Source organism: Octopus bimaculoides, chromosome 3 (assembly GCF_046866305.1).
Source record: "Octopus bimaculoides isolate indiv1 chromosome 3, ASM4686630v1, whole genome shotgun sequence".
NCBI classification, from domain to species: domain Eukaryota; kingdom Metazoa; phylum Mollusca; class Cephalopoda; order Octopoda; family Octopodidae; genus Octopus; species Octopus bimaculoides.
The window spans coordinates 73,970,895-73,993,476 of NC_142930.1; the positions used below are offsets into that span (position 1 = coordinate 73,970,895).

At 36.6% G+C, this 22,582-nt stretch overlaps 1 protein-coding gene across 1 annotated transcript in view; it reads right to left on the bottom strand.

Annotated features, from left to right (window-relative positions):
- LOC106871734 (peroxisomal multifunctional enzyme type 2) overlaps positions 1–22,582 on the bottom strand; it is a 75,722-nt gene that overhangs the window by 50,203 nt on the left and 2,937 nt on the right. Inside the window, exons 2-7 of the mRNA XM_089349216.1 lie at positions 20,511–20,564; positions 14,653–14,760; positions 11,355–11,414; positions 8,560–8,628; positions 8,223–8,307; positions 7,766–7,830 (exon numbers count right to left, since the gene is read on the bottom strand). Of these exons, the coding sequence (XP_089205342.1) occupies positions 7,766–7,830; positions 8,223–8,307; positions 8,560–8,628; positions 11,355–11,414; positions 14,653–14,760; positions 20,511–20,564 (441 nt within the window). The remainder of the gene's footprint in view (positions 1–7,765; positions 7,831–8,222; positions 8,308–8,559; positions 8,629–11,354; positions 11,415–14,652; positions 14,761–20,510; positions 20,565–22,582) is intronic.

The window sequence follows — 22,582 nt, forward strand, 5'->3', positions numbered from 1 at the left end:
GGGATGAAGGATGAATGAATTGAATGGTGTGGAATGAGTTGAAATGGAGTGGAAGTGGGGGGTAGCATTAATGAAGGAAGAGAAAGAGGCAGAGAGAAAGAGAGACAGACAGAGATAGATAGATAGATAGATAGATAGATAGATAGATAGATAGATAGATAGAGAGAGAGAGAGAGAGAGAGAGATTTATGGTACTGGTAACGCACGCATACACACACACATATATATATATATATATGAACAGAGATGAAAATTAACACGTCATTTTATTCCCACCAGTCAGTTTGTGAATGCAGCAAAAAGGTAAGAAAAACTTTCCATCATTGATACAAAGGCTTTTGCAGCTGAGAAGATTCACAGAATATTTTTTGTTTCTTTTTAAGCATATTTTCTGAAAGTTTATACTGAAATCTTTTTGAAGAAATGGTTGAAAAAATTTGCTTGAACTGAAATCTCTTCATGTTTGATTCAAAAATACATAAAATCAGTAATGCAAGTAAAAAAAGTTCATCAATATTCAGAGGAATATTTAAAATTTGGATTTATATCCACTATCCACGATAAACTGTCACCAAGTTATGGGTGAAAAACTCTGATCTTGTGAATTTTCCAAAGTCCTCTCCTCCCTTGGAAAAGATTTTCCCCCAAATTTCTTTATAATTGTAATCTATGCTGGTTGAAAGGTATTCATATAAATGACAGAAAAATGCAAGAGGAATTCAGAATCATTAGCCGCATTGAACAAAAATTAGTAGAAAAAGAGTTATGAGGTAAAATATCATGAAATGTGAAATAAGTGAGGAAGTAAGTATGGGAGTAATGTCTCAAGCAATAAGAATATATTTCTAAGGTGAATGTTTACATCCTGAGGCAGCAAGCTGGCAGAAACAATAGCGCACCGGGCGTCTGTCTTTACGTTCTGAGTTCAAATTCCACCAAGGTTAACTTAGCTTTTTATCCATTTCGGATCTATTCAATTTGACGTACAGATTATTTAATTAATTTTTTTTAACTAAGTACTTTGAAACTTCAGATACTGGTAGAATGTGTCACATAGAACAGGGTTTACTCTTAACGTTTTTGACAAAATTTTGTATTTTAGAAGCAGTATTTCATCTAACTTTATATTCTGAGTTCAAATTCCACCGAGCTTGACTTTGCTTTTCATCCATTTCAGATCTATTCAATTAGATGTACAGATTATTTAATTAATTTTTTTTTACTAAACGCTTTCAAACTTCCAATACTAGTAGAATGTGTCACATAGAACAGGGTTTACTCTTAACATTTTTGACAAAATTTTGTATTTTAGAAGTTATTTCATCAGAAGTTACAGAGTGACAATGAACAAATTCGTGTTTGATAAGTGCCAATACACAAAACTCTCAGCTTTTGACTTACTCTCTAACTTCTGCTGATGATATATATACATATTACATATATGTGTAAAAAAATCTCATCACGCAATCTAACCAATGAAAGAGCCTCTACCTGGTCACTCAACACACTAAAAATAGCAGCCAAAGTATCCCCCTGCCTAAATCACATGTGCATTGTACGTAATGTCCTAGATTATCCCTAAAGAGCCGGTTTGCTGAAGGCTGGAATGTCTTTGTTGATAGGTTTGCAGAATCAGGGTTGATTTGAGGCCAAATAACAACATTACGGTAAATTTCTATATTAACACCTGCAAGATTTTCACTAAGAAAAAAAAAAAAAAAGTTGGATTTTTTGCGAGGAATCAAGTACCCTGTCCTCCTAATATGCTGCAAATCCCTTATTTTGGTTCAGAAAAAATGGGGGGGGGGGGCCACTCCAATCCCAGAATCATTGGAAATTTTTTTTTTTCCGTTGAATGAATTCCTGTGACCTCCTAATATTGGAAAATTAGGTTACTTAATGTGAACCTGGTAACTGATGATTTTGGGGTCTTGTTTGTAATTTTTGGTGAGCCATGGTGCAACCAACAACATAGTAAAAATCCCTGCCATTAATTTAGTGTGGGTGGATAATATCAAATAATTCAATCACAACATGTATTTAAATTAAAGATGAAAAAAACTGAAATATTATCATCACTTACATGGAAAAATTGAAATATTATCTTTCAGTATTTTGTAAGATAAAATCTTAAATTATTAATTGACACATTATTAATTATCTTATAACAGAAATGTCTGGAAAAATCATGGATTACATAGAAAAATGCAAGCATGAAAAGTAATATTCTTAAGATTATAAACCTGGAAAAGTACAGTAAAGTAAAGAATAAGAAACTTCTTACTTGAAATATTGCAACTAAAATTAAAATTTGAATATTAAAACTTATTTTATTATAGTTTACAAATCACACTACACTTATTTAAGTAGAATTAGGCTAATTTACTATCTTAAATACAGAAAAAAGTGACTAATTAGACAAACTTCCAAATTAGCTGAAGAGTTTTGTACAATAAATTTAAAAGATGTGAACTATAAAGTGTGTTAAATTAGAAGAACTGGCATTCTTTGCTGCAATATTTTAAGTAAAAAGTTTCTTATTCTTTACTTTACAAGAAGTAATAACTTGTCCTGTACTTTTCTAGGTTTATAATCTTAAGAATATTACTTTGCATGCTCGCATTTTTCCATGTAATATATGTATGTACCTCCCATATCTCTTTCCCAGTTTTCAGAGTTGGCACTGTAAATGTAGGCACACTGGAAGGTAGGTTTAGCAAAATTGTAGAGATGCTTGAATGGAGGCGTGTTGATGTATGCTGTGTACAAGAGTAGAGAGGAACTTCAGCCAGGGTCCTCACAGGCAAAGCACATAGGTATAAATTCTTCTGAGAAGGTAACAGTGACAGAGTAGGGGGTGTGGGTATACTTCTTGCAGAGAAATAGGTGGATAAGGTCATAGAGGTAGTGAGGGCATGGGATAGAGTACTTAAGCTCAGGATAGTCTTGCAGAATAGTATAGTTACAATTATCTCTGTCTATGCCCCACAAGCAGGCCTACAAAATGAACAGAAGGATCACTTTTATGATATTCTTCTGCAGGCTACCTCAAAGACGAGTTTTAATGGGCATGTCAGATCGTAACCTGGTATTTTCCATGGTGTACATGGCGGCCATGGAGTTGGCTCCTGAAATGAAGAGGGAACTAGGCTCCTGGAGTTCTGCGATGGAAATAACCTATTGATTTGCAACACCAACTTCAGGAAGCCAGCTAGCTGCCTGATAACCTATCAGTCAGGTGACTCTGCTAGCCAGATTGATTTCATTCTCACCAGACAGCATGATGCATGGTTGCTCTTAAATATAGAGACCTTCCCTGGTGAAGAAAGTATCCCCCAACATTGACCAGTTATTAGTGACTTTAGACTCGAGGCCAGAAGGATGCCAAGAAGCAAACTAATCTGGAAAAGAAGGACTTGGAAGCTTAAGAACCCTTCACATGATCAGAGATTTAGGGATATACTTACCTTCTATGTCCTGTGACATAGAAGGCAGCTGGGAATTCCTGCAAGACACCTTGCTGAGCACCACAGACCAAATCTGTGGCTGGTAAAAAGTCCCTTCCAGACCTAGGGTAACATGGTGGTGGAACAATACTGTAGACAGAGCCATTAGAGCAAAGAAACAGGCCTGGAAGATTAGGGGTAGCAGGAGACTGTATCAGCCAAAAGGGAAGCTAGGAGACAGGTATATATAGCCAAGTGAGTAGCAGGAAAGAAGTTTGCCAATGTTCAGCGACGTGAGCACCAAAGAACTGAAGTATTTCGGATTGCAATACAGTGTGTGAGAGAAAACCATGATGTCATGGGAGAGAAATGTGTCTGCATGGATGATGGGGCCCTTGCATTTGATGATTCTGCAAAGAAAGAGGCTTAGAGATGCCATTATGAAAGACTGCTGGAGATGAAGAATGAATGGGAGGAGGAGATTCTGCCAAAGATTGATCCAACTGAGGGACCAGCTACCTGAATCGACAATACCCTAGTAGATAAAGCAATTAAAGATATGAAGATAGGGAAAGCACCTGGCCCATCAGGAATCACTGCAGAGATGCTTAAAATATTAAGTGGTGTTGGTTACAGGCTAGCCACCTGCATCGTAAATCAGGAAGTTCATGAAGGAGTCATACCCAATGACTTGTGTGGCAGCACCATAGTCAACTGCTACAAAGGTGAAAGTGATGCTTTGGATAGAAATAACTACAGGAGTATCAAATTATTGGATCAGGTGATGAAAGTTACGGAGAGGGTCATAGTCCAACTAATTAGGGAGAGAGTTAGCCTAGATGAGATGCAGTTTGGTTTCATGCCAGGTAGAAGCACCACTGATGCTATATTTCTGGTAAGGCAACTGCAGGAGAAATATCTAGCCAAAGATAAACCTCCGTACTTAGCTTTTGTTGACTTGGAGAAAGCCTTTGACAAGGTCAACGGATTCCTTATCTGGTGGTCAATGCAGAAACTGGGGATAGATGAGTGGTTGGTAAGAGCTACACAAGGCAGCGAGCTGGCAGAAGAAGGAGGCGAGCTGGCAGAAACGTTAGCATGCCGGGCGAAATACTTAGCTGTATTTCGTCTGCCATTACGTTACGAGTTCAAATTCCACCGAGGTCGTCTTTGCCTTTCATCCTTTCGGGGTCGATAAATTAAGTACCAGTTAAGCACTGGGGTCGATGTAATCGACTTAATCCCTTTGTCTGTCCTTGTTTGTCCCCTCTATGTTTAGCCCCGAGTGGGCAATAAAGATATAAGAGCTATACAGGGACACTGTCAGTAAGGTGAGGGTTGGCAATGAGTATAGTGAAGAATTCCAGGTAGACGTAGGGGTTCACTAAGGATCAGTCTTCAGCCCCCTCTTATTCATTATAGAAAAGCTGGATATAAGAAGCATCAAATGTGAGGTGCAAGAGAGATGACTGCACTGGTATGGTCATGTGTTATGTATGGATGAGGACAGCTGTGTGAGAAAGTGCCACTCCCTAACTGTGAAAGGAACCTGTGGAACAGGTAGATGCAGGAAGACATGGGATGAGATGGTGAAGCATGACCTTCGAACATTGGGCCTCACAGAGGCGATGACAGGAGACAGAGACCTTTTGAGATATGCTGTGATTGAGAAGACTCAGTAACTAATGTGAGATTGCAGCCATAGCCGATACCAGTGTTGCATGTCCAGCCCATTTAAGAGTATCCTTGATGTATCGGGTGATATGTTATGCTTAAGAAGACCTGCTGAGTCAAGTAAAACTAAAATTGCAGCTATGGCCAGTGCCACCTGACTGGCTCCTGTTCTGGTGGTACATAAAATGCATCATCCAAACGTGGTTGATGCCAGTGTCTCCTAGCTGGCTCCTATGCCAATGGCACGTAAAAAGCACTATCCAAACATGGTCGATGCCAGGTCCGCCTAGCTGGCTCCTGTGCTGGTGACACGTAAAAACAAATATCCAAACGTGGTTGATGCCAGGACTGCCTGACTGGCCCTGTGCTGGTGGCACCTAAAAAGCACCATCCGAACGTGGTTGATACCAGTACCCCTTGACTGGCTCCCATGCCAGTGGCATGTAAAAAGCACTATCTGAACGTTATTGATGCCAGACCCGTCTGACTGGCTCCTGTGCCGGTGGCATGTAAAAAGCACCCACTACACTCTCAGAGTGGTTGGCATTAGGAAAGGCATCCAGCTGTAGAAACCTTGCCAAATCAGATTAGAGCGTGGTGCAGCCGCTGGCTCTCTAGACCTCAGTCAAACCATCCAAACCATGTCAGCATGGAAAACAGACATTAAATGATGATGATGATGATGACATACACATACATACTCACATATACATCATATACACACACACACACGCACACACATATAAATGTATGGGTTATTTCAGTGTTTACAAATAACACTGAAAAAAATAAATAAATAGTTACCAGAGTAGCAAAAGTTCACATAAGTACCAAGGATGTAACACCCTACTTATAAAGGTAGAAACTCCAGGTTTAGGTGAAATGTTTTTGAATAATACAGATAAATAAATAAATGGAGTTAAACGCAGGTGTTATTTAAATCTTTTTACTTCCGACATAAGTTTCGAAGAAAACATTGGTATTATTCCAGAAGGAATAAAATGGTTAGTAAATTAATCTGGTATTTAAAGGATCATAATAAACAATTTGATTTGGAATGGAATATTTTCTCTGTATCTTTTCCATATGATAATGGTAAATCTTTTTGTCCACTTTGTAACAGTAAAATGTACTTTATCCTGTTCTCAGAGAATCCCTTTGTAAACACATTTATCGTTGCAAACACTGGCAGAAACATACTTTTAGTTCTTATAAGTGATTTCTACCATTCTATAAAATTCGACCTTTGACTGTCTTCTTACATTTCACTTCCACTAAATATATGTACTTCCATGCCTTTAAGCTTTATTCCTATTCACCTATTGCTCTATATCTCTCCACTATTAGTTTTCTGCTAATTTCTTTCTTTCTCCTCTTTCTACAAACTACTTTGACGTTGTATCTACTAACGGCTTTTTAAAAAAACTTGCTAGTGTTCCCTTCATCATATACACAGTCATCACATTCTGTTAAAATGTCTTATTGATGTGTTTGGTTTCTTTCTTTGCCTGCATTGTTTTACACCATTTTATTCTTTCTGGAATAATACCAATGTTTGCTTCAAAACAAATGTCGAAAGTATAAAGATTTAAATAACACCTACGTTTAACTCCATTTATTTATTTATATATATATATATATATATATATATACACACACACACACACACACACACACACACACACACACACACACACACACACACACACACACACACACACACACACACACACATACATACACATTATACTCTGTTTTAAATAAACTGAAAAGCAGCCCATCCTTAATGTGGCTATTTAGTATACTAGAAACAGCAGTAATTAAACATACAAAACAGCCACTATTCTGATCACCTAATATGCCAAAAAATTGAAAAAAATCCTCTGCAGTATATTAGGAGGAGAGATTAGTTGATAGCACCTGAAAACAAAACGAGGCAAAAAAAAAAAATAACTCCAAGGTGGGCGAGAGGGAATTTCCGAGGTGCAAGTTGACTGGGAATCTGAGGCCCACCAAAATTGTTCCCAATTGGGCCCCGCACTTCCTAAGGCCAGCCCTGTCTGGAAACTATACTTTTCTCCACTATTTGGATGATGGCATGCATTAAGGGATACAGACATAACCTCCCTAGAAGTGGTCGACTTAGGTTGTGATGTCCAGACAATTTCAAAAATGATCAGCAAATAATTTTAAAAGATTAACTATTTTCTATATCCTTCTCTCTCTCGCTATCTATTTTTTTCCAGTTGGCTTTTCTTCTCAAGTGCTAGTAGTAATGTTGCTTCTAAGGTAGTAGTAGTAGTGGGAGTGGTGGGGCAACATGCATTTAATCCCAGCTTTTGAGAATTAGTGATGTTCACTATAACAGGCAAAACTCAAAGAACTCCATCAGAATTGTATCAAAGGACCTGAACAGATAAAGAAATCATTCAACTTTGGAGCAGCAGAAAGAAGGGCATACAACAAAGCATAAAAATAAATACATAAATTTTTTTAAAAACTCATGCTTTAACAATATGTAAATATCTAAATTTGCATAACCATCCCACCCAAGCTGGTGTGAAAAAATGGTGGAAAATTTATAAAAAAAAAAGATGATAGGACAGAAAAGCTGAGGTCTAAATGAAAGTATTTTTCTTGATTACCTGCACCATAATTTGTTTGACCAAAGTTCCCATATAAACCAGCAGCAGAAGATGTCATAATAATTCTGGATGTAAATTAAAAAAAAAAGCAAAAATTTACTTTTGAAGTAAATGAACTATAACAAAAACAAGAGCATAAACACACACACACACACACATAAATACATGCAATATTATTTTTATATCTGCTTTTCAATGCTGGCAAGGGTTAGATGAGAGATTTTGAGGCAGCAATCGGATATTTTTCCTGATGCCTATCTTTTTAGTTACCCCTTACAACATGCAAAAATACAGCATAAACAACAATACAACTTTGACAATAATAATCATTTCAACACAGGCACATGACCAAAAATTTGAGGGAAGATGTTAGTCAGGATTGAAAGTACACTGCCAACATTATTCATCATACAACAGAAAATATGCTAGAATGAAAAATAACAAGAAATTTAGTTACCTGCCGTACTTCTGTTTAATCATGTGTGGCCAAGCAGCATGGGTCACTAGATAGGACCCTCTAAGATGAATTCTGTGAATAATATCTGCAACAGTAAAGGGAAATGGTAATTCTTCTGTTGTTAGGTCCTACACATAAACAACTAACATCTAATAGCAATTATTATGATGGTGGTGGTGGTGACAATGTTGGTGAAGATGATGATAAGAAGAAGGAAGATGAGAAGAATTGTGAGACAGGCTTATAATGATAATGGTGATAGTGATAATAATACTACTGATGCTGGTGTCAGTGATGATGATGACGAGAATGATAACAAAAACCAGACTCAACTTACCCCAGTCTTCATCAGTGAGTTTGGTAAAAGAACGGTCCCGTAAAATTCCAGCATTATTCACCAATATATCTAACAAAAGAGAAGAGAATTGATCTGTTACAGCTGATTTACACCATGATGATGGTAGCAGAACTGTGGTATTGTCGAATGTGATGTGGTGGGGGTTGTATGGTGATATTAGTGATAGAGTTAATGTTGACATGCAGACAGTCAGCTAAATAGTTAGATTCTTACTGACAGTAGTGTTTAGATCAAAGTGGTTCCAGCCACTCCAACCTGCTGCTTTTATGATATAAGTACCAATTGAGTACCAGACTAGATTTAATCAACTGTTTCCTCCCCTAAAATGTGCAATCTTGTGTCCATGTTACAAATCATTAGTATTGTTGTTATTCTTCTTACTGTCACATTGCTGATGAGTGAATCTTTGTATTTGCTTGTGCTACATTCATAGAATATCATCCATTAATTTTCTTTAAAGACCTTCTGCATAAACTGCAGTTAGGCTTCATTATTATTATTATTTTATGTTTGACTTTTGTTTTGCATTTGTACAAGTTGGATCCAAGTCTCACCCAGAGACCTCAAGAGACAACAAGTTAGAAGTTCATGTAGGTGTTATGCCTAGGGTACCATATATTTGGATTTGTACAGTTTTGTTCTAGTGAATGTTTAAGAAACCATAAGAAAATTATGTGTTTGTTTTAAAATTTGAGATCACATAGACAGTATTTTACGTAGGATATGGGCAGTTCCCATGAGCACTATCTTTTGAACTTCAGCCATTTTGGGGTTTCCTAGTATCTGAGCTAGGTAGTAATCAGCCCGTTTCGCTGTCATTCCCAGGGCACCTATGACAATAGGTATTGTTTTCGTCTTCAGATTCCACATTTTGCTAATTTCTATTTCAAGATCTTTATATTTGCTCAGTTTTTGGTAGGTCTTGACAGATACGTTTATATCAATTGGGACAGTCATATCAATGAGGAGGCATGATTTTTGTCTGAAGTCTTTCAGTATGATGTCTGGCCTATTTGCATCTATCATTCTGTCAGTTTGAATGGTGAAGTTCCAGAGGAGTGTGATGTTATCATTTTCAAGTACTGGGGGTGGTTTGTGTTCCCACCAGTTTTTATCATGGGGCAAGTCCAGGTTTTTGCATATTACCCAGCGAACATATTGTGCAGCTCTATCATGCCTGTTGAGATACTCTGTAGGCGCAAGCAGACTGCACATGGAGACAACATGATCGATGGTCTCATTTTGTTGTTGGCATATATGACATAATGGGGAGCTGCCGTTCTTTAATATGTTGGCCTGGTAGTTCTTTGTAGGTAGGCATTGATCTTGGGCTGCTATGATAAACTCCTCTGTTTCTGATTTCAAGCCAGAGACCATTAGCCATTGATGGGTAAGGGCTTTGTCAATATCTGCATTATTCACTCTCTTTGGGTATTTGCCATTAAGAGATGTTCCATGCCATTTTTCAGTCATAATATCTAAGGCAGCAATTTTAGCACGGGTTTTCAAGCTCTTAGCTTTTTCTGCAGGTGGTTCTAGTTCGTCTAATTCTTGAATTTGTTGCAATTGGAATTCACTTAGATATTCCTTTGCCTGTTTTATTATTATTATTATCATTATTATTATTATTATTATCATTATCATTATGAGAGCATGTGACCTAATGGTTAGGGTGTTGCACTCACAATCACGAGATTGTGATTTCAATTCCTCAACTGGGTGGTGCAATGTGTTCTTGAGCAAACACTTCATCTCACGTTGTTCTGTGATCACTTTGACACCTGACGCATGGTAGACCAAGCACCTATTTGGACAACGTCAATTTGATAGTGAGTGTGAGCTAATGTACAGCACATACATTTCAGCATTGTAAACAAATCATCTGTGCAGGCCATTCAGTGAAAGCTGAACACTTATACGTCTTTGATGGGAGAGTCCATCATGATGATGATGATTATCATTATTTCTGTAATAATAATGATTTCTTTATTAACCACTAAGGGTTTGCAAACAAATCAATAAAAATGATATGATACAATACGCTATGATATGATGTGGGGTTACATGAAAGCATGTAAATAGTAAAAATAACAAAAACAAAGAAACAAAAAATTCTAATGAGAAAATTCCCCAAGAGAGGGGAGACTTCCAAAGGCTGCTCAGATGAAAATCCCATAAAACTACTAGGACAAGTGCCTTCCTACTATCCTCTTCCCTTGATCTACAGGCACATGTTCAGAGCAGGCCTGTTCAGAGCAGGCCTGTTCAGAGCAGGCCTGTTCAGAGCAGGCCTGTTCAGAGCAGGCCTGTTCACTCAGCCCATTCATGCCACTCACACCTAACTTTCAAAAACTTAATGGAAGTACGGTAAGTCAGCTTATACATTAACCCTTTAGTGTTTGCATTATTCTGCCAAAATTAATGCTTTTTCATCCACATTGTTTTGAACTAATCATGCATTATCTTGTAGCTATGAGATTTTGATGAGGTAGCTGTTAATTTTTAAAACGATTTGGCCAGTTTGAACATAAAACAAGCAGAATACTTTTGGCCGGATATGGCCGGTTTAAATGCTAAAGGGTTAAGATGACTTTGGAGAACCTAAAGCACCATGTGATATGCAGCAGGGTTTGGAAAGATAGTAACAATGTTTGAATGTTTACACTATATATTATGTCAACTTGTATGCTAGAAAATATGGTACTTAATAGCATCAACAACTTTAGCAACAACAATACATAATTTTTTTCTCTGAGATTAAAAAAATAACTTACCTATTTTGCCAAAAGCCTTCAGAGCAGTTTCAACTATTTTTCCTCCTTCTTCAACAGAATCTAGTTAAGTGAAGGTAAAATGAAATAGAACAAGATATTAATCATCTAGTGACAACAAAGAAATAGAGATGAATGTCAGATGGGTAACTGCTTAAATAGATTAACTGAACACCAGTCAGATATTATATAAACAAAAACTGTCGTTAGAACAATATCACAACATTCAGTCAATTTTGTAAAATTCAGCAGAATTAAACAGAAGAAAGATAAAACTTCTAGATAAAATGCAAATTTAGCATTCCCAGAATATCTTCCTTATATTTTCCACATCAAAGTAAAATAACAAACTGTAAAAATGTATTGTTGGGGAATCTACAGAAATGCCTTCAGCTACTGAAGCATACTCAATTTAAATCTGGAAGAACAGAAATTTGACACCTATATTCCAACATATGTAGCCATTCACTAAATTACATTAGTCATTCAGCTATCGTGCTATTTCTCTGTTCTCAGGGTTGAGGTTTATATTTCTTAGAACATGAATTAGAGAACAACTTATCTTCAATACTAGATGTATCCTAAATAAACAGAAAACTATTGAAATTGGTGATTGTGTTTTGTATACTTAAAATACCTTACTTTCTTCTTTTCGTTTACCTTTTATTATCTACATTTATTGTATTTTGTTTGTAAATTTTCCAAGAATAAATTTTACAGCAAATAGCAAACATTAAGTCTCATTAAAAGAATATGAAAATATTCTGAATAACAGGGCAGCAAGCTGGCAGAATCATTAGCACGCAGAGCAAAATGCTTAGCAGTATTTCATCTGCCATTATGTTCTGAGTTCAAATTCTGCCGAGGTCGACTTTGCCTTTCATCCTTTCGGGGACGATTTAATAAGTACCAGTCACAAACTGGGGTCAATGTAATCGACTTAATCCCTTTGTCTGTCCTTGTTTATCCCGTCTATGTTTAGTTCCCTCTGGGCAATAAAGAAATACATATTCTGAATAACATCAATATAACAGATGAGAGAGAATCTTTATGGTCAAGAAAGTTGTCCACCTAAAGATGGATGCCTGTACATGGTTTGCTTTATACACAGATTACCAACCATAACTCATAACCTGAACCAAATCGATGGCTGATGAAAACAACTAGTGACCCTCAGTCTCTGATGGATCTGGTAGATTTTCCTTGTAGTTAGGGGGACAGGTTGGTGGACTGTGATCTGGGACTTATCTAGACTGATCTGGTGTATATTCTTCAGTTAGATGAACTGAGACAAAGAATAGAATATTCTATCAAAAAACACAAAATACTAATAGTGTATTTGAAACCTGACCCATGAGAGGATAGTCCAGTGTGTATGCACTGTACAAGTTCAGCAGGTCATATCATCATTCACCACAACAATAATTTATTTTTTAAAAATATATAAACAGGTGTAGTTGTGTGATAAGAAGCTGGCCTCGCAACCACATGGTTCTGGGTTCAGTCCCAGTGCATGGCACCTTGGAAGCTGAAAGAAACCCTTTGTATGTGTGTGTATATATATATATATATATATATATATATATATATATATATAGGGTCATCCCATAAATAATGTAGTTTTTTTATATTTCTTTTACTTTTCAAAATGAAAATAAAGTTCTTTTTTAATCTAAAATATACTCTCCTTCATTTTCTACAATGCTCTTCCATCTATCTGGTAGACATGCAAGAATCCTCTTCCAAAATTCACTTGTCCGTGATAAAAAATATTCCTCGAGTACTGTTCTGACCTTGTCTACAGAATTCATAAATTTTCCGTCCAAATGATTTCGAAGACTGCAGAATAAATGATAAAAGATGGGACAATGTCCATCAAATATGGTAGGTGGAGTATTGTTTTCGATTCAAACTGCTCCAGCCTTTGGAATGTCATCCTTACTGTATGTGGCCGAGCATTATCCTGATGGAAGAACACTTTTCGTCTTGAAACCAAAGATGGTCATTTTCCTCCTGGTGCAGGTGTCAATGAATGGTTGGATGACCAAATCCAAGCTTCTCTGCTAGTTCCTCAAAAGTTACAATGGGATTTTGTTCCACCAGCATTTGCAGGATGTCTTTGTCGAGCTCTAGAGATCTTCCAGGACGAGGCTCATCTTCTAGGCTGTAGTTTCTGGCTCAGAATTTCTGGAACCACCACTGAAATTGGCTTATGCTTATTCTCCAATCCCCATATACTGCATTAATATTCCTCACACTTTCTGTTGTGTCGTTGCCTTCATTGAACGCATAAAGCAAAATATGCTGAATATGTTCTTTTGTCACTTCCATTATAGCTTCAAAAAAATAACTGTTAAAATCAAGCTGCACTCTTCAAAACTTGCACTGTAAAATTACAACGTGCTTTTATAGCAAGTTGACGCAGGTAGTTTATCCCGTCCCCCTCCGACTTTTAGTTCATGCAATTGATAAAACTGCATTATTTATGGGATGACCCAATATATTAGTGTGTTCACGTCATCACTTAGAGGTTCAGTAAAAGAGACTGATACAATAACTACCAGGCTTAAAAAAAAAAGTAAGTACTGGGGTCAATTCGTTCAGCTAAAAATTCAAGGTGATGCTCCAACATGGCCACTTTTAGTACTGTAGAGACTAAAGATTAGCAGCAAATGAATATACAGAAATAATGTTCCACGGCTTTTTTGGGTTTTTTTTTTTTTAAGCGTTGACTAAAAGTAATACTTCAAAATTCTCCACACGGCTTTCTAATTTATGATACACATGGACACAGTCTAATGACTGAAACAAATAAAAAGATTTAAAAAAAGATAAAACATGGCATGCCTAAAAATACTTGGAAACTAACATATAAACATAACATATTAGTACAAGTAATGAAAAATGTTTCTTGAGATGAAATTCTTATTGAGAAATTGTTTATAATGAATATCTACAGCTATAGATGTAGAATTTGGAGATAGTATCAGATAATCCTATATATTTGAACCACTTATTTTATCGCTTTACATCCATGTTTGCATGCATGAAATGGTTTACTAGTTGAAACAGTTGCTTTCATAGCTAGATGTCCTTCTTATTGTTAACCCCTCAAATATGATGCAAAGATGTAGAGGCTTGTTATAAATCAATTTATTTATTTATTCATGATCAAGGTCAGCCAGGTAAACTGGAACAAGAAGATTTAGGTGGTACTTTGCTGAGAAGCACACATATAAACAATAGTAAGATTCAAATTTAACAACCATTTCTAACGGAAAATATTATCTATAAATCTTACGGTAATCAGCAACTGCCTTTCCTCCTCCTTTTTGAATTTCTCTGACAACTTCATCAGCTGCTTGCAAACTTTTACCAACACCTTCTGAACTGCCACCTAAATCATTAACTTAAAAAAAAAAAAAAAGAAAATATTTCTATAAAAGTCATGGAACATACATATATATAATAATATACACACATACACCCATACAGACAGATAAATATTTTCACCATTGTTTTAAGATACACTTCTCAGTGCTTGCATGGGTCAGAAGGAGTATATTGAGGTAGATTTTCTATGGTCAGGTGCACTTCTTATCACCAACCTGATCCCGTTTCCAAGAAAGGTAATATTTTTCCATGGCCAGACTTGTTTTTGCAAAATATTGGAAGTGAATGGTACTGCTTGTATGACAATAACAATAATTTTACAACTATCATGCAATTTCATTACAAGGAGATGCAAACATACACACACACACCACACACAAACAATCATGCTAGCGTGGAAGGTGGACATTAAACAATGATGATGATATATATATCATCATCATCATCGTTTAACGTCCGCTTTCCATGCTAGCATGGGTTGGACGATTTGACAGAGGACTGGTGAACCAGATGGCTACACCAGGCTCCAATCTGATTTGGCAGAGTTTCTACAGCTGGATGCCCTTCCTAACGCCAACCACTCTGAGAGTGTAGTGGGTGCTTTTACGTGCCACCGGCACGAAGGCCAGTCAGGCAATACTGGCAACGGCCACACTCAAAATGGTGTATTTTACGTGCTACCTACACAGGAACCAGTCCAGCGGCACTGGCAACGATCTTGCTCGAATGTCTTTACACGTGCCAGGAGGCGACGCTGGGCACAAGTGCCATCACGATTTCGCTTTCACTTGCCCCAACAGGTCTTCGCAAGCCAAGTTTCGTGTCCAATGAAGGAGGCGACGTTGGCATGGGTGCCAGTTATATATATATATATATATATATATATATATATATATATATACACACATACACATACACACACATGCCTGTGTAAGTGAAGGTAGCAGGTTGCAACATTGAAGTCACTGTCACCACTCTTGTAAAAGTATAATACATCTCTAAAGTTGAATTAGTTTCAGGTTTCTGTAATGTGAGACTATTTATCATTCATTTTTATTTTGTTATTTGACAAAATCTGATTCTAAACCAATAAACAACTCTTGAAATAAGAAGGCAAAAGTATCTCTCAAGAGCAGTGATTCTCAAGTGGGGCCCATATAAGAGTTTTGAGGGTGCACACAACAAAATAGTAAACTGGGGATCCACAATAGTATTTTAAGGGCCCCTGGAAAAATTTTGCTTTAGATGTATGTATTGGGATGTATTGCAAGAAACAGCTAGGTTTCTTTCTCTAATATTTCACATAGTTCAATGTACACAAGTTAATCTGTGAAAAACAAAACAGGAAATTAGAAAGAAGTATCTATAAAACTATTTTTTAAACATTGAATGGCTATGGCAGTCCACCAAAATAAAATAATAACCAAAAGGGTCCATGGGCAAAAAATTATTGGGAACAACTGATCTAGAGTCTCACATTCCTCTTTCATAGACATCTTTTCATTCTACTTCCATCTTTTCCTTTTACTCTTTCTTCCTCCTCTCCTCATCACAGATATACTCTCTCTTAACAATACATCATTTACAGTATACTAACATACAATTAAACTAACATACCTAACAATGTCTTTTTCCTTCTTTCTTCCTATCTTTATTCCATTCTTTATCTTTCTATTTCTGATTTTTCCCTTTTGCTCAGTTATACATTTGTTTATGCATGTCTCAATTTCCCTTCTCTTTTCTCTATCCCTTTCTGTTCTGTTCACTTTTTAGTTTCTCACTTCAACCACTGTACTTTTACTGTCTTTAGCTTACATTTTTCTTTCTTAATTAACCATTATTTTTATATGTTTATATAAATATTAGAATACTAGTTTTTGTAAGCTCACAGTATTACAAAATTTGGGTAACTGTTTCAACCTGAAAGTTTTTTAAAACAATAAAGTCAATATATTGTTTTGAATAAGAGGCAATTAAGTACGGTAAAGTTACCTTCTTGAGTCATGCTGACTCACAAGGACTGGAGCAACATGAAATGAAGTGTTTTGCTCAAGCACACAATGCGTCACCCAGTCCAGAAATTGAAACCACAACCTTACGATCATGAGTCCAATATCCTAACCACTGAGCCACACACCTCCACATAAGTGGCAATTAGTCAATATCCAATTCAGTATGAGCATGATATATATATATATGTGTGTGTGTGTTTATATGTGAGTATGCACACACATGCATGTAAGTATGTATACAGACACACTGTCATCTGAGAGAGATGGGTGAGAAAGATTGTAAAAGAGAGAGAGCTTGAACTGGAGAAAGTTCTTTATAAGAGTGAGTGAGTGAGAGAGAGAGAGAATTCTTAGAGAAAGCCTGAAAGAAAAAGGGAAACCAGAGAGTTGAACATTACTGACTGACAATCTACTTCAGAAAGCTTCTATACCTCCTACTAACACTTCTTCTCATGACAACTGTCTATATGTCATCTTTCTCTTTCTACCATTATATAAAAATTCTTTAGCATTTCTCCATATTCTTTTTGACTCCTCTTGATTTTATCCCAACAGGACCTCAAATCCATATTTTTTTTTTGTTGTTCATAGATTATTCTTGGCTAGATCTGTATTTCCATGCTAAAATTCATTAAGGTTTCATTGAGAAATGCTAATGTTGCTTCAAGACAAACAAACTTCATGCTTATTATACAGAGTCTTTTATTATTTTCCTACTTTCTTTAAGGTGGTGAGCTGGCAGAACTGTTAGCATGCTGGACAAAATACTTAGCAGCATTTCGTGTGTCCTTACATTTTGGGTTCAAATTCCACTGAGGTTGGCTTTACCATTCATGCTTTCAAGGTCAACAAAATAAGTATCAGTTCAGCACTGGGGGTTGATGTAATCAATTCATTCAACACACCCCTACCCCACACCCTGAACCCTGAACTTGCTGGCCTTGTGCCAAAATTTGAAATCATTACTTTACTACTTTCTATCATTGCACTGTGACAATGCAAGAGCACCACCATGTAGGCAGATATAATCCACTGCATCAGCCATAGTACTTATTTTATTGACATTTTATTGAAAAAAAAAATGGAAGTCAAAGTAAACCAGAAAGGCATTTAAATTCAGAATGTAAAGAAACATAGATTATTTTTCTACATGAATTACACAGTAAGTATGTATGCACACATGCATACACACACACACATACACACAAAGGTACTCAAAGGTGTCTGATCAGTGTAGGGTGCTATCTATGTTTATCAAATGTACAATAAACAGAAAAATACATCTCACTGGTAACAACAAGAAACATCTAACATACTGAGGATGTCAAGATTTATTGGAAACAGCTTTGCTTTTAATAAGACATCCAAAAAAGATCACACATGCATAGATGCAATGTGTTCAATACAAGCACTACAGAGAATAAATGTTTGCAGGGAAGTGTGGAAATAGCACTCAAAAAAATAAAACTATTATACAGTTCCAACTGTGATAAAAATTTTAACAACTGTTTCAACAGATGCCATTGACAGACAGCAGAAAGCAGTGAAGCAAATATACAAGGCACCCAGGGCATTTGTAAACAAATTTTATCAGACTACAAATGGAAGATGATCTAACATAACTATGTGGCATGAACCAAATTTTAACTTTTTGAATTCAACATCATCATCATTTAACATTGTATTCTATGCTGGCATGGTTGGACGATTCAACAGGACCCAACTAGCCTGAGGACTACATCAGTCTCCATTGTCTGCATTGACATGATTTCTATAACTGGATGTCCTTCCTAATGTCAACCTCTTCACAGAGCATATTGGGTAACTTTTTTTCATGGTACTAGTACTAGTGAGATCACAAAGTAATCAAGTAACTCACAAGACAAGATACCTCATCAGACTGAAGGTGCAGCATGAGTGAAGTGTCTACATGCCTGGTGTTGAGAGACCAAAGTACGTTATAGAGACAGGAACAGGTGTCTTTCAAATATATCAACAGCATCAACATGACAGACTACAATCTCATAGGAAATGAAAAGCTGTAATTGTGGTTCTACTGACAAACATAGCAACTTAGAGATTGCCAGCTTCTTGAATGCGAGCAGATCTTTTGCATTTAGAGTCAGGAAAGAGTTGGAAATCTGTGGTCAGACATTATCACAGTAGCTGAATTCATCCAGTAGAATCAGGAGATCTTCAGTGACAAATGCAGTGTGCTAATGAGGGCTAGTGTCAGGTATCTCAAAGTAGTGGAGTCCACTACAAGAATTGTGCTGCTTGAGGACATCAGGTACAAATCCTACACAATGAAGAGAGAGAAGTTCATATCTGACAAGACCTGGAAGAGTGATCATGTAACATTACCCTCACATTATCATATAGTCTCATAACTCTTGATTTAAAACCCCTAGACCAATGCATCTGAGATATCATCAAGAAGAAACAATCTGGCATCACCACAATGTCAAGGACACACTGGGGGTTGCCATAGTCGACTTTTGATAGCACAGACAGGGGCCACCTCATCCTGATATGCAGTAGTTTCCGTGGCTGCATCAAAACCGTCAATAGAGTTGAGAGCAGCTATGTTGAATGACCTGTTGACATAACAACTATTTATGCATGTCATTTGAACATATATGCTGTTTTATGGGACATTTAAGCTGTTTTATGTTTCTGTTTTATAGCTTTGCTTTTTCATTGTGCTTTGTTTTGTCCTCACTTGCCATATTCTATATAATACAGGTTGTTGTCGGTCCTGGATATAACTTTAAACTGCATCCAGTCGTGGGACCCTTGGTTGGATGTTCCAGAGTTTTGAGTAGTGTGGAACCATCTCTTAGTTATTGTTGTTCCCCAGATCTACTCAGATTCAGAGTAGTAACACCTGTCAAGGTCCCAGCTAAGGAATAAAAGTCATCAGTCAGACAGATGGAGCTCATTAGCCTGGTCTATGGAAAACCCTGATTCCAAATCTTCGCTGTCTTGTGGCCATACCCAAGCCATGGGAAAGGCTTTAGGAATAAACCCTGAAGAAAAAAATGTAGGTGTCCCTGAGGCAGTTTGATATTGTATACAGCTTCATTCTGGCAATTTGTCTGATGCCACTGGTACCAAATTGTAATGACCAAGCTACTCTTTTGGATCCATCAAAGATGTGGAGACACATTGCATGAGCAACAACCATACCATACTGCTCAAGCTTGGATCCTATAGAACACTCTATACTAGAGAGAGAGAAAAGAAGACTACTTCTCAAACAGTATTGGAACAGCTTACAAATGCAGCTTGTTTAGTAGAGACTACCATTCACACAGCAGACTGTTCAACCATAGACAATTCTGTTCCAGAAGGACAGATTACTACAACAATCATCTGTGGTCATTAATTATAGATAGAGGCTAACAGGCTGTTGTAGACTCAGGCCAGGACTAACCCAAGAGATCTATGATTGAAAATATCTCATCCATGACCATCACATTTTGTTTTCCAGGAATTGTATAAAGATCACATTATCCAATGTCTTTCTTCTTATTAAGATGATAGGATGTTAACTTGGTGAAATTTGATTGCTATTTCTAGAAAGTTGAGTGACTAGATAGAGACACCCTTATTAACATTGTACAAGTAGATGTATTTGAGAGAATATGTAGCCACAGAAACAATGAAATGTCAGGCCATCATCACAACAGTCAATGTTGTTTACAGGAACACTGTATATTCTTTTAAAAAGGAAGCACAGAAGACTACTTACCAACGACACTGGCTCCTCGTTCAGCAAATGCCAAGGCATATTGTCGACCCAAGCCTACAACAAAAGCGAATAGTCAAAAAAAAGAGAAAAAGAAAGGCAGGAATGAAGGAAAAAAACAAATGAATGAACAAATGAAAGAAAGAAAGATAGCCCTGACTATCAGCATCTTGGGGAAATCTGAACTCCCAATACAAAGAGCCAAAACAGACAGTAAGGCATCTACTCTGGCACTAATGATTCCACCCATAACCCACCCACCCTACACACACTAATGTGTGTGTAGGGTGGGTGGGTGGGTTATGGGTGGAATTTATTTCACAGGTATTTATTTCACTAAAAGCTGTCCTCAAAATATAGGCCTATTATCCAGAGCATTACTTTATATACCAACAAATTAGAAATCTCTAAGAATACTAAAGGTATATGCATATATAATGGAACTATAAAACTGAAAATACAAGCTGTCCATTATATATTAGATGTAGATGAGATATGTGTTGTGTAACCAGAAATGGAAAAAAAAGAGACGGCTGTTTTAATAGTAGTTGTAATGATAGTGATGAAGTTGAGATAGCACATAACATTTGGAAGAGCAATGTAGCTAAATTTTGATTTCTTAGTGGCACCAATTTTACTTACAAAAGCTATACTGTTTATTTTGAAATAGTATTTTGAAATTCTCATAGCCTTTTTTTCACAAGACTGATTTGTTGTGAATCCCCATTTAATTTTGCTGGAGCCATTGCTACATTTAGATGCTGTTTGCTGCAGTATGACATATAAAGCCTATTGATAAGTATATAATATTGTACAAAAAAAAATTCCCTTTTAAGACTCAAGTTATTTAGATGCAGAAATTACTGCACAAAAAAGGAAAATTCACACAGTTGGCGAGTGTATAATCATGCTTGCTTAAGTGAAATGCTGGAATGAAATGCAGCACAGGAAACTGAAAATATTCCACTTTCAGACAATACAATAAATCAACATACTGGTTTCATATTTTGGCACAAGGCCAGCAATTTTTTTGATAGGGAGGAGCCAAGTCGATTAAATCAAACTCAGTGCTCAACTGATACTTATTTTATCAACCCTGAAAGGATGAAAGGCAAAGTCAACTTTGGCAAAATTTGAACTCAGAATGCAGATGTGGACAAAATGCCGCTAAGCATCTTGCCCAGCATGCCAACTTAATAAATCTGCCAGCTTGCCAACTTAATAAATCAACATATTGATAAAATATCACATGATACTGAAGGAGATATATACGATAAGATAAAAAATGCCAAAAGGCCATGAATTTGTATAGTTGACTGAATCATGCTCAAGACATGCCTGTTCTATTATATCAATCTAAATGTGTGAATGATGGTGTTGGCCTCAGCAGGATCTGAACTCATAATGGTAATTATACTGTAAAGTATTTAATCTGATACTCTACCATATCTATCATTCCACCACCTTAGTGGTTTCCAAATAATACCCATATGTTCATCAGCTGGACTAAGGTTTAAAGAAAGAGAACTGTTATTTAACCAGGATTGATAAGATATCAGACAACTAGGCAAGAGGTCAATGATTCATATCCTGTCACAGGGCTGCATTATGTCAAATGTATTATGTCAGACAATTAGTCTAACAGTAAGTAGGATTTGAAAGAGATTTGGTTGTTATTTCTACCAGATTGTGTGACCATATAGAGACTCTCTCATTGATTCAAGGTAGTCCATATTTGGTTTATGAGTGAGGAGAATAATTCAATCCATGGAAAAACCTGTCAGTCAAAAACCAGTTTCCTGTCCAAGAGAAATGTGTCTCATATGTTCAATGCCACAAAAATAGGACAAAGATCTGAAGAACCTTATACTAACATGGAGTACCATTTATTGTGACTCAGGGTGTATGACAGTCTCAGGTTCCAGGGAACTTTGTTAGGCCTAAAATTGTCATCAGTCATGAGGAAACTTGTAATACTCTTAAGAGCCACTGATAATGATTAATGGAGTATGACTGCCACTAGCCCCAGAAACCTTGAAATACCCTTGAGTGCTACTGATAGTAGTTTATGGTAT